This window comes from Gasterosteus aculeatus, chromosome Y (assembly GCF_964276395.1).
Source record: "Gasterosteus aculeatus chromosome Y, fGasAcu3.hap1.1, whole genome shotgun sequence".
NCBI classification, from domain to species: Eukaryota; Metazoa; Chordata; class Actinopteri; order Perciformes; family Gasterosteidae; genus Gasterosteus; species Gasterosteus aculeatus.
In genome coordinates this window covers 5,071,409-5,083,832 of record NC_135709.1, presented here as the reverse complement: position 1 = coordinate 5,083,832, position 12,424 = coordinate 5,071,409, and the positions used below count along the sequence as shown (strand labels likewise).

The 12,424-nt window shown below is 44.1% G+C and overlaps 2 protein-coding genes across 3 annotated transcripts; one reads left to right on the top strand and one right to left on the bottom strand.

The window, feature by feature from the left end:
- Window positions 1-3,805: 3,805 nt before the first annotated feature.
- LOC120812840 (UDP-xylose and UDP-N-acetylglucosamine transporter-like) lies at window positions 3,806-7,604 on the bottom strand. The gene is made up of 6 exons (XM_078097972.1): window positions 6,686-7,604; window positions 5,563-5,652; window positions 5,437-5,486; window positions 5,200-5,331; window positions 5,090-5,095; window positions 3,806-5,033 (listed from the first exon to the last, which is right to left on the bottom strand). The coding sequence occupies exons 1-6, from the start codon at window positions 6,770-6,772 to the stop codon at window positions 4,838-4,840; spliced, it is 561 nt and encodes a 186-aa protein (XP_077954098.1). The 5' UTR covers window positions 6,773-7,604; the 3' UTR covers window positions 3,806-4,837.
- A 1,557-nt stretch (window positions 7,605-9,161) lies between these two features.
- Window positions 9,162-11,774, top strand: LOC120812798 (vesicle transport protein GOT1B-like). 2 transcript variants are annotated; one of them, XM_040169014.2, is made up of 6 exons: window positions 9,162-9,373; window positions 10,444-10,535; window positions 10,626-10,804; window positions 10,905-10,986; window positions 11,255-11,270; window positions 11,472-11,774. In XM_040169014.2, the coding sequence occupies exons 1-6, from the start codon at window positions 9,349-9,351 to the stop codon at window positions 11,495-11,497; spliced, it is 420 nt and encodes a 139-aa protein (XP_040024948.1). In that variant the 5' UTR covers window positions 9,162-9,348; the 3' UTR covers window positions 11,498-11,774. The 2 variants fall into 2 exon arrangements, with proteins under 2 accessions (XP_040024948.1, XP_040024949.1); XM_040169015.2 differs by having other exon boundaries at window positions 9,166-9,373; window positions 11,255-11,774.
- The last annotated feature ends 650 nt before the right edge of the window (window positions 11,775-12,424 follow it).

Below are 12,424 nucleotides of genomic sequence, written 5' to 3'. Positions count from 1 at the left end.
ATCACTCTCACAGGGACCCATCCATCCCCCCACATCGGCGTCACAATCCGTCCCACCATAACTGTTCTTGGCACCGTGCGTGAGTTACTCTGCTCCACTATGACTGTGCTGCCAGCTGAGAGGCGAGTATGGCTAGGAAGACGGCCCCAAACTAAATGTTCTTTCAAAGGATCCAGGGTCACAGCATGTTTAAGTTTGACAGTGCCCACCTTGTCAGGAACCTCACCACCTCTCCATTTCTCCACAGTAGCCAACATCTGCAACAGGGCCCCCTCTTCACTAGAAGCTTGATCCGGGAGCGAAACTTTGGTCCAGAAATCTCCAGAAACATTCAGCACACGAATGAGATGCTTTATCACGTTGCTGCAAAGAATCAAGGCGTCGCTTTGGCCATCCACAATGAGTGTGGGAACAGAGATGTGACAGTCAAACACTTTCATCTGAAGCTCACACACTCCGGTTGGGGACGTCCTCAGACCCCCACATCCAATCAGAACAACCGATGTGGGAGCAATAGAATCCGGAGAAACAAGGTTAGCCTTTTCCAGCAAAGGAAGCACACGAGAACTTAGAGAACACGCCATCGAGCCACTGTCCAGCATGGCACGCAGCTCCAGAGCGTCCTGAATCAACACACTGGTGTAGAAAAGGTTATCAGTCGCAGCCAGTCTCTGTGCGTTCTGAAATACCACCGTGGAATCAGAGTCCGTCGAGGCACAAAACTGAGAATAAACAGATTCAAAGTCAACATCATCAATTGGGGACGTGTCATCGGGCCCTCCACTAGTCCCCTCCTCGTGTAGGCCAGCTAGTTTCCCTGCCTCGGCGAAGTGTCCGGTTGGACAGCAGGTGAGTCAGGACCAGGGTTGACAGGGCAAGCCATCGCCTGGTGTCCAGCAGCATGGCAGCGAAAGCACAAGCGTTCATTCCGACAGTGGGACACAGTGTCATGGTCATCGCTACCACAAACTGCACACGGGCCCCTAAACCTGGAGCGCCCGCTGTTCCTCTGTCTCAGCGGCCTGGAACGCTGAGAAGAGTCCTGCTGCAACAAGCGCTCCAACAGAGTGATAACATGCTCAAGGGACTGACCACCACTCGGAAGCAGCCTAGCAGCTGGTTGTGGAGCAGGAGGGCTCACCGCAGCTTGAATGTGGCTGTGCAGAGCATCTGTTGCCTGGGCAGAATGCAAACCCCTAACAGGGTGTGTGGGCTGACGCTGCTGAAGACGCTTCTTACGGTGATGTTCATCCAGCCGGACTTGAACATCAGCAGCTGTCCATTCCTCAAGTGGCTTGCAGCCGAAGACTAGAGACAGATCAGGGTCAGGACAGTGAGTGATAAACATGACAGTCACCTCACGAGAGGGGTTATCAAGAGTTTTGTTTTGTCTTTGCAGTCCCTCCACAGCAATGTCAATGGCCTTGTTAAGCCGAATCCAGTAATCAACTGCCGTCTCAGCCGAGAATGGCTTGGTGTCATAGAAGTCAGCTAGGGGCATGAAGGAGGTCACACTATCGCTAAAATGCTGTTTGAGTATGTCAAAAACTGGTTCAGGGCCCAACTGCAAGTTTAACGAGGGCCTGCAACGTAGTCCAACTCTCACAACATCACTCGCCCTTCCTTGCAGCTTGTTCAATACTTCCCCTGCTTGTTCACATAACTCAACGCCCCTTCTAGCCAGATACACCCTAACAGAACCTTCCCACTCAGAAATTGAAAGTCGGTCTGTGCCGTCCCCCCTGAAAGGATGTGGCTCATAACTCTGGTGGCTCACTGTCAGGTTAACTTTGGACAGATCAGCCACGGAGGAACGAGCCACGCTTGCCTCATTAGCTGAAATCGACTTGAGACAGGAGACAATATTTTCCCCAATACTGGTCCCTATCTTCTTAACCAAGTCACTGAGCACATCCACTGAGACGTGCCCCCCATCTCGACCTGCAGGTGGCATATAGTGCTCACCTGGACTGACATCAGCACCCCCATACATGTCATTATTTGCACCCTGAATCCCCATAGCATCATGAGGAGTTGAAGTCAAAGGCTCACTCTCTCTGAGCCCCCCTACAGTTGGTAATGTCGAGTCAAACCACAAGCCTCGCCCCCTCCCAACACCAAATAATCCTGACTGATCCATCGCGTAACAAAGTGTTTTTCTTTTTTTTCTTTTTTTTTTGTTCTTTTACACTAGTACACTATTCAAAACACACAAAAACACCACTTTAAAATGTGAAAATCTGCTAACCATGTCCAAGAGAAAAAAAATGAAAAGAAAACGAACCTAACAAACGGCACTTAAACAAAAGGAATCCCTCCTTAATTGTTAAACCTGTTGTACCGTCACCTCCAGTCCATAACACAGAGAGAAAAAAAAAAATGAGCGGCGACTCACGGAACCAAAGCGGGACTGAAATACACTCGGCAGCGCGTCGAAGCTGCACTCCCGCGACGTAACGGCAGAAATCCCGCGGCGGTGAAGAACGGGTCACGGCACCATTGTAGCGGTTGTACTCTTGCTTGCGTTGTGTTGTTAAAATCACCACCAGGACACGGACCACATTCGGCTCGTATCGGCCGTTTATTGTGTGACGTTAAGACACCTGGCGAACACACAGAAGTTAAGTTCTCAGAAGGAACCTCGTGGCATCATAACAGTTACACACCCTGCAGCAGACTAACTTTTTAGCTACAACATGACATACCTGGCGAACACACAGAAGTTAAGTTCTCAGAAGGAACCTCGTGGCATCATAACAGTTACACACCCTGCAGCAGACTAACTTTTTAGCTACAGGGTGTCGCACCCACGTCCGCAGGGACCCACTAGAGGGCACCCACGTGACACCCTGTCATGACTCTTAGCGATGGCAAGTGGAGTCAAACACCTGTTACACGTTCATATTCATGATATAATTGATCCTTTCAGCAGATGTTCAATTTCATCTTTGTGTCGTCCAGGTGAATGACTATGTGCTTCCCCTATTTAACACTTAAGGAGGGACTCTGACTTTTGTGTTGTCACAACACACATGGGGGCGAGATCCATACGTATCGATCAACAAATATCGCAGAATTAAAAACGTATTCAAAAAAATCACACACAATTGCAGATGAAAAAAGCACCATCGCACCGTGCAGCGACCGTCTGCTGGGATCATTTGACTTTCTCCCACTTCACGCATGCATCCTCCTCGAGCTTTCACTCACCCGAATGCCCTTCACAAAAGTGACGCCCCCGCCTCCCCCGTCCTCGCGAGACAGGTGACGCGAGCTGTTTTCCCCCATCCACGCGTCGTAACGGCCGCGTGCTTACTGAAGATGTTTAATCCCCAACGCGTCCCTGCTGTCAGGGAATTCAACTACGTGAGCAGCTGCAAAGACGTGCCCCGCCCACCGATGAGTGTCAACAACGGCCGCTGCTATTGCCTGCAGCTGAACAGGGCCTCTCCGGATTGGTGGAATCCCTTTAAAGCCAATGAAACGTGAACATTGTGTACCGACGTTCAGTGTTTCCAAAACTAATTCATTGATTTCAACAAATCCAATGAACTTTTTAGCGTTGGTGGGACGACTACTGTGAAGTAAAAGTAGCAACACAGCCGAGTGGGAATATATGTACATTTTTAAGATAGGGTGTGAATTACTGGGGCATTTGTTTGTGATATTGAAGACTATTTTATTTACTGCTTAATCTATGAAGATACATCATATACATGAATAAAGTGGAGTATAAGTACAATATTCTAGCTCAAAAGGAGGAGCTAAAAATATATATATACCATACACAGTACTTAAATGGCACTTTTTGTAGGTATTAAGTATTTAATTATTTGACTATACAGCTACAGAGACTGTACAATCTATATATGTAGTCAAGTTGTCGTTTTAATTTCAGTGGGCAGGGAGTGTAAAGAAGTATTGGCCTGTACAATGTGACTTTTTCATTGCTTAAATGATGCCCTGATACATCAGTCAGTTTGACAAATGAGTAAAAAGAAATACAGCAGTGACATCTCCATATATTATCCCCTCAGTATATTCTTTAAATTTTCCTGAATCAGCTCCTTAGACATTTATATTGTAAGAGGATGTATTTCCATGTGTGAATGCTAATGAGGTACTAAAGTTAGGAATAGAATAGGGATGGTGACACATTACATTAAGGGTGCAACTAATTATTTTCGAAGATTATTCTCCTTCTGTTCGTGTACGATCAGAAACTAAAGTTCAATGCCCAAAATCCAGAGGATCGCCTCCACACAGTTCTCAACATGGTGGCTAGAAGCCAACGCCGCTAACAGCGCAAACAACAACATTAAAGGCGCTAGCTGTTTATCCGAGGATGGAGACTTTGCTTCTGCACCGAACGTTGTGAATATTTGTTCGCTGCTTCATCAAAGCTCTCACGAGCGGACAGAGACACTTTCAAAACCCTTTTGAGGGTATTTTGAATGATTATAAAGTAATTATGAGTTGCATAACTCACTGCATAACATGTAGAATAAATATTTGCTCAGTTTTAGGTCTCAATAAACCATTATTTGTATCTTTAGCTGCTAAATGTTTCACTGTGTTGACCAGCGGGTCTGTTGTCTTAAATACAAAGTAATACAAAGAAAATAGAAAAAAGGTCACCAGCCTTATTTTGTAAACCGGTGTGTGTGTGTGTGTGTGTGAGTGTGAGTGTGAGAGAGAGAGAGAGAGAGAAAGGGGCAGGTTTACAACGGCAGAAACAAAATTACATTATTGTATAAAATCACTGCTGGATTGTCGACCAATAACAATCTCAAAGTCCAACGCGGCGTCTGACTCAGTCCTTTCTTCTTCTTTCGCTTTAATCCGCCTTCTTCTCCTTGACATGGGGTCCACGGAGAGCCGCCCGCACGCTGCCCCACACCTCCGTGTACAGCAGGGTGCCCAAGAACACCACCCCCGTGCCCACCCAGTGCCACCCGGTGAACGGGTTCTGGAAGTACATGATGGAGAAGATGAGGCTGAGGAAGGCTGAGGAACAGCAAAAGCTGTGTTCTCTTCAGCGTAGCAACCTCTCTCTCATTTACTCAGCTAGTTGTTTACAAGACGGCACTCTGGACTGTGGAAAATTAGGAGAATTAGGAGAAAATCCGGTCAATTTTCAAAATAAAACATTTTTCAGAAAAAAAAAATATATAAGCTTTCTGTACTGCGCCCCGGTACCAAACGGCCCGCGGACCGGTGGTTGGGGACCACTGCTGTAGAGGACTCACCACTTGTTTGGCAGACATGATGGTGCAGTTGAAGATACCTGCTGAAACTAAAGCTATCGACAGATATTTACTTGCTGAATACCTGCAGGCGAAGAACAAAGCGAGACAGAATCAACCGTAATGCTTTCAACCTGCAGACTTGACTTCCTCGCTGAAGAAGCGCTGTTGTCAGAGGAAGCAGGCGTACCTTTTCTTCAGGATGATTAATCCCAGGATCATGTTTGCGATTAGCGATCCCTGCATGGAAAAGAAGGCAGCGATCAGACCGAGGTGATGGGAAAACCCTAAACTGAAGGTGAAAAACGGTTCTTACTGATCTGAAGATCATGTGAAACGGCATGGCGATGTTGAAGTTGAGAGCGTAGTCGCTACTTTGTTTTAGGGCCCTCGCCTTTACGATTGTATTGATTTATTGTGTTGATGTATTGTATTGATGTAACACCCGGGAAGATTAGAAGCTCAAGAGGAAAGAGGACATAAGTGTGCTCACATAGGCAAATAAACAAATATACAGTATGATGATTTGAGTCGATTACTGGCTCAACAAAAACACATACAGACAGTTTTTCACTTTAACTCCTGCCCAAGGTGCATCTTTTACATCGAAGCTACATATCAGTTGTTTATTTGTATCCTAGAAGTTAAAGACGATCACAAAAAAAAAAGTCTTTATTTTTGCTTTGCACTACTTTCCCCTTATTTTATCCCAGTGATGTAAGTTTACTTTTCTATACGGTCCTATATGTGTAAATATATACATTACATTACATTACATGTCATTTAGCGGACGCTTTTATCCAAAGCGAGGTACAATAAGTGCATTCAACCATAGGGTACAAACTCAGGAGAACAAGAAACAAGAAAGTGCAATTTCCTCAAATAAGCCAATTTCCAATTTGCTATAGATGAGTGACGTTACAAGTACAATTTAAGTGCTACAATTTGTTAGTCTTTAGTCGAGGTAGAGTCTGAAGAGGTGTGTCTTTAGTCTGAAGATGTGAAGGCTCTCTGCGGTCCGGGTGTCTTCAGAGAGCTCGTTCCACCATTTCGGAGCAAGGACAGCGAAGAGTCGAGACCTAGTCGAGTGTTTTGCTCTCAGTGAAGGAGGGACGAGTAGTTTAGCAGATGCAGAGCGGAGAGTGCGGGTTGGGATGTCGGGTTTGACCATGTCCTGGATGTAAGCTGGACCAGATCCATTCACAGCATGGTACATGAGCACCAATGTTTTGAACTGGATGCGGGCAGCCACCGGTAGCCAGTGAAGAGAGTATTATTTAAGAATATGAATACAAATATTTTCAATATAGATCAAAGATCTTGACCAAAAGTTACACAAGTTCGACCCAAGTGGCAAATGGCAGCTACAGTACACACTCAATTAAATCCCTAATAATGACTTCTATTAGTGGGTAAAGTCCACATGAGAGCAGTCAGTTTGTCACTGACCTCACAAGCAGCTCGAGAGACACCACATTGCTGCAGCAGCCGACAAACACCAGCGCCACAGCAGCACCGGGGCCCATGACGGTTCACCGGGCAAAGGACTCGCGGGGAAATGTGTTACTTGATGATGCGGACTGCTAATCGACGTATAGTTGCAAACACGCGGCGTCTTTTGTCTTGGAGCAAAGCTTCTGCCTCGACACTAAAGGCCAGCGCATGCTTCTGCGTCATTGCGTCGACTCGTTTCACTTCATGGTTCTAAAAGTCTTGCGTGTGTTGCAGAGCAATTCACCGCCAGAACAACAGGCGGAGTGACTTATTTTTGTTGAAGACGACCTAGAGAGTCACGTCTATTTATTTATTTATCATAGACTTTATTGCCCCGTGCATCGCCACTGCTGCTTTTCATCGCGGACACATTTGTCCTGTATTTTCCTGCACAACTTTGTTCCTCTCGACCGGCAAACCGACGTTTGCGGAGATCTCCCTCCATGAATCCAACCCGCTTCTACAACCCGCCAATGACGGCTTGTATAAGCGGTCATATTTACGCATTTCTTCCGACAAAAGTTCTTAAATCTGATCCGTTCTCTCGTAAAGATCCATCGTTTTAATAATGGCGGTATCGGGCTATGAAAGCGGAAATGTGAGACTCCGTAAAGGACGTAGTTAGCGGACCAATCGCAGCCTGGTGCGCTGCGGGAGGCTTGCGTTGCTTGCGACGCTTTTGACGCAAGCCTAGAAAAATGGCTCGACACACGCAAGGAGGTGTGATAAGCGACGCAAGGGACACGCAAGGGGGGCTTGCGTCTGCGTCGCTCTGAAAACGCAGAAGCATAAATCAGGCTTAACTCCTGTTTCAGTTGAAAACGTCTGAAGCCGACAGAAACACTTCCTTATCACGGGGCTGTTGGGAGTTGTAGTTCTTTTCTGACAGATGGCGGGGTGATTGGTACGCAGTGTTCTTAGTGTTGTCAGTATCCAAGTCAACATTAAAAAATAAATACATGTATTGTTTTCGTGACAATATTAGCTGCAACAATATGTGGAAAGTGACAGAAAGGAAGCGTGTATAATGTATTAATGGCGCAATCACCGCGCAGTTGTGACGCACAAGAACGTTCGAACGTACATGCGCAGACAAGAACTTCCCTATATATCCTGAAGAGCTCTCACTCTGCTTGATTCTCTGGCGACCATAAACCGACTGGCCAACACGTCTCCTCCGCTGCTTTCCATTGGCTAGACCTCTCGTCCCACACTGATACATGACGTTGCTAAAAAAATATACTCAATTTGTTGATAGGTTAAATAATGAAAAAAAATGAAATCTGACGTGGACATGGGGACCAGGAGTTTATTTCAACCAACAGGTTAAATTGGTCTATGATTTGAGAGGGTTACAGGTTTTTATTGTATTTTTTATGACAATAAACGAGTTGTACGTACTAGTGTCATATATTTCTCCCACTGACGATAAATAAGTTGGAGTTTTAGGAATATAATGTGAAACATTAAACAGTTATTATTTTTATTGGTTTTATACTAGTGAATGGAGAATCTGTCGTCATTATCAGTGATGTAAGTGATCAGATCTTTGACTCAGAGTAAGCAAAAGGTTGCAACACTACCTTTGGATTACAGCAATACATGTCCTACATTCATACATAAGAAAACAAACGTTATTGCTTTAAAAATATAGATTAAAATAAAAAAGTACCACCAATTTAAATGTATTTAAAAGGTGTGCTATCTTTGACAGATCTTTTGTAGCATGGAGGAGGAACACAACCCGGTTATTCCATCTGACAGTTTCTTAGCACCTAAAAGCATAGGATCTGGTAGATCATCTATAAGGACTGATATCATTAATGAAACATTCCTCATAATGTATAGGATGGAAATGAGAGGCACAGTTACACAATTCATCATAGTACTGGGATGATCAGGAAACTGGAACAAGATACAAAAAGATGTTGGGGCAAGGAGAAAGGTTGAATGGAAAAGAAGGGAAGGGAATGTCATTGCTCGAATAAGAATTGGACATACAGGTCTTAACCACACATTACATAGAATAGGCAAGCACCCAACTGGGAAATTGTAACCAACCAGAAACTGTTCAACATGTAGCCTACTGTTACAATGCGGAGTGTTATTGTCCAGAGGAACCGTCTTTTTCAGTCACTAAGGAAGGCAAAACATCAGGACTGGTCACTGTCAGGTCTATTGGGGAATCGAACAGATAAATATATTCTCAATTATTCAGTTTTTGAGAGAAACGGATTCATTTAAACAAATCTAGAGTTGTCCTTAATATTAATTTATTTTATTTTATCGATCTATTTTGGTTCTGCATAAACTCCTGCTCCACACTGCAGTCCAGAGGGTGGCGGTAAAGCACAACACCAAATAAGAAGAAGAAGAAGAAGAAGAAGAAGAACCACACGCTGACAAACAACTGCAGCATAGACGATCTTTGTTAGAATACGTGTGCGCGTCCCTCCCGTCGACGTGGCGTAACAAACCGCTAGCTTCGCCTTCATCGCTGCTACTGTTGTACCAGTTAGCCACAACGACTGGAAGCAGCAGTCTTTAGCCTCTGCGAGCTTCGTGTAGTTCGATTATTGATACATAATCATCTCCTCCTGCCGCCAAAATGATTTCACTCACGGATTCACAAAGTAAGATGCGTTAATGTTGGTCCGTGTCTTTAGCGTTGTTTCCGCGTAAAATCCGGTTAGTTAGCTGAACATATGAGGTTAGCAGCCATTGGCTGAGGTGGTAGTTACGTCACGCAGCCTTACGTCACTGTGTGAGAACTGGAGAAATAACTCGTATAGTATTTCCTTTACATGCATTAATGTCAGCAACTAGCTTGTTATCATTTATTTAAGAAAATATTTACATTTTCTTCATTTGATAAACCATGTATTGATTGAAATGGGAATTTATCCAACTGTCCATGTGCTTTTCAGCTCAAAATACTAAATTATAAGTTTGAAATATAAATCAAATTAAAGATGCGAGCAGCGTTGGACGGGTCCTCGCTACTACGCATGTCGGGGCACCGGCCGGACGACTAGAAACGCAGCAAAGAACCCCTGCAGCCGTCGGACAAAGCGAGAGGCGGTTGTCGTTAACCATAAGGATGTACACCAGGAATGCCGCTTTGCAAACTTCATCTTTAACATCCAACTTCCTTCAAAATCCAATCATGAGACTACTTCTGGTCAATTTCAGATTAGATTTAAAAGGACACTATCAATAGTTACACAGTATTTCCACTTCAGGCATAGAGTACATATCCCAATGGTGTCGCTTGGATATAACCAGGATATTCTGATTTTAGAAATTAAAGAATCTCAAAATGCCACCTTCGTTTTTTACTGGATACTAGACTTCTGATGTGCATGCGAAATTTCAAGAGTTTTTGAATATGATAAAGGTCTCAAAAGTGCGAAACGGTAAAATAATAAGAATAATTCTTCGAAACACAATAGGGCTTTCGCATACTGACATCTCTGGTAAAGTATTGGATTTTCTAAAAAGATCTATTTTGTCACACAGATGATTTAGAATATTTAACGGTTTAATTTTGTTTCATTTCCGGTTTGCCTTTTTATCTTTATACAGTCTTCCCTTTTAATTAGTGTGTGCAGCTACTGGGTTTTAAAAATGACAGTATAATCTTACCAATAGTTTATTTCATGTTACCACATGGCCATTTAAACCACTGTCTTGTTTCTCACAGAAATTGGCATGGGGCTGACCGGGTTCGGTGTGTTTTTCCTCTTCTTTGGGATGGTGCTGTTTTTTGATGAAGCTCTCCTCGCCATTGGAAATGTGAGTTAATCAATCATACCATCACCACACTGCACGGCAGCCAAACTTCTCCCTTCTGGCTCTGATCCCACTGTGTGTCTCGCTTGGCAGATCCTGTTTGTTTGCGGCCTTTCCTTCGTCATCGGCCTCGAGCGAACGTTCAGATTCTTCTTCCAGAGACACAAAGTGAAGGCCACCAGCTTCTTCCTGGGAGGAGTGCTGGTGGTTCTCATCGGATGGCCGATCGTTGGAGTCGTTCTGGAGATTTACGGTTTCTTCCTCTTATTCAGGTCGGCTCAAACATACAAGACCGCAACATCTCGTTGCTGTCGTTATCCCGAATCAATGTGATTTATTTCTCTCACCTCATCCTCGTTCTCTCATTAACAGGGGATTCTTCCCAGTGGCGGTGGGCTTCATCAGACGAGTACCTCTGCTCGGGTCTTTGCTCAGTTTGCCATGGATCAGTGGAGTAAGTATCACGTCGAGCAACAAATCCCAAATTCATCCAATTCCCTCTGAATTTAGCTTTTATGATTGATTATTATTCATTGTTAATCAGTTATATAATTGTGTTACTGCCTCATTACGTCTTTGGGGTAAACTTTCCTTTCAGTGGTTTCACCAGATTTATTCTTGGCCTTTTTCTTCATCTGAGCTTTTAACTTATTCTACTTGATTTATAATAAGTTTGTAACAAATTGCAGCATATGAATAACACTTGTCTTATTCTCTTTCAGCTAGTGGATAAAATGGGTGAGAGCAACAACATGGTATAACAGAGGAGCATCAGAGGGCCGCGTCGTTATTTATAGTAGTTACTAATAGATCCGGAATACTTGGACCATTGCCACTCCAGATCTGAGAATCCAAACAAAGTGAATCTGTGAATGTTTGACTGACCTCCTGATGATTTCATCTGACAGCCACAATATTTTTTTCAATTATTGTTTTAAGAGCTGGAAGCGGGTCTCCCATTTTGAATTATCCCTGTCTGACATTTACGGACTGATAACGTGGGAACCCGGCATCAACTGAGCCGAGAGTCTGGAGCTCTCTGCAGCATCCTCTCCTCTGCAACGTGTGCCTGAACCGCCAGCTACTTCCTTTGATGAAACTTTACTGGAATGTTGCACATTAAAAATAAATGGTAAGCCAGGTGTTACTTTGGCAAAGACAGTTAAGGTTAAGATGCTTTCTATGGAGGTGTTTGGCTGTAACTTTTCTATGTGCGTATTTGGAATAAAGTGTATTTTATAAGCTTGTGTGGTAGTTGCTTTTTCAGCACTGCTAACAGGTTTATATGTCAAGCGGGATGTATAATCACTGTAGATTTTTAAAAGGCATGAATTGCTTCAGGGTACCAGCGGCCTTCTCAACAAAGAGCCTTTGGTTTTCCTTCATTTCAGTTCCTGCATGAAAGTCTCTGATCTTTTTGTCAAGTAGCCGTTTAACCATCACAGCAGTAATCATAAATAATGATGTAAGATCACAAAGATTACAAAATGAAATACAGCATGTTTTTAAAACCTTCCATTAATATTTATAAGTAATAAGTTGAGACACTTTGGAAAGTAAGAAAGTGTAGCTTAGCATAAAGACAGGAAGTGGGCACCAGCTGGTCTGCCTCCGTCCAAAGGGAAACATCCACTTAACGGAACCTCGTAAAGCTCACCAAAGAACGAGTAATGAAGACAAATGACAAAGTACGCGGTGAAAAGTACGGTACTGTTGTAGGGCTCTCCCTCCTCCACCTCCTCCTCCGCCCAAAGGCCTCACATGTCTACGCCCGCCGACTCCACTCACACACTGTCATCAAGCCAGCTTTCATTCATAAAATGTGACGCGGTGACCTCGCGAAGACAATCCGGTACTTTAAGGACTGTGAATGTCTCCCTCTCCTCTCTGTG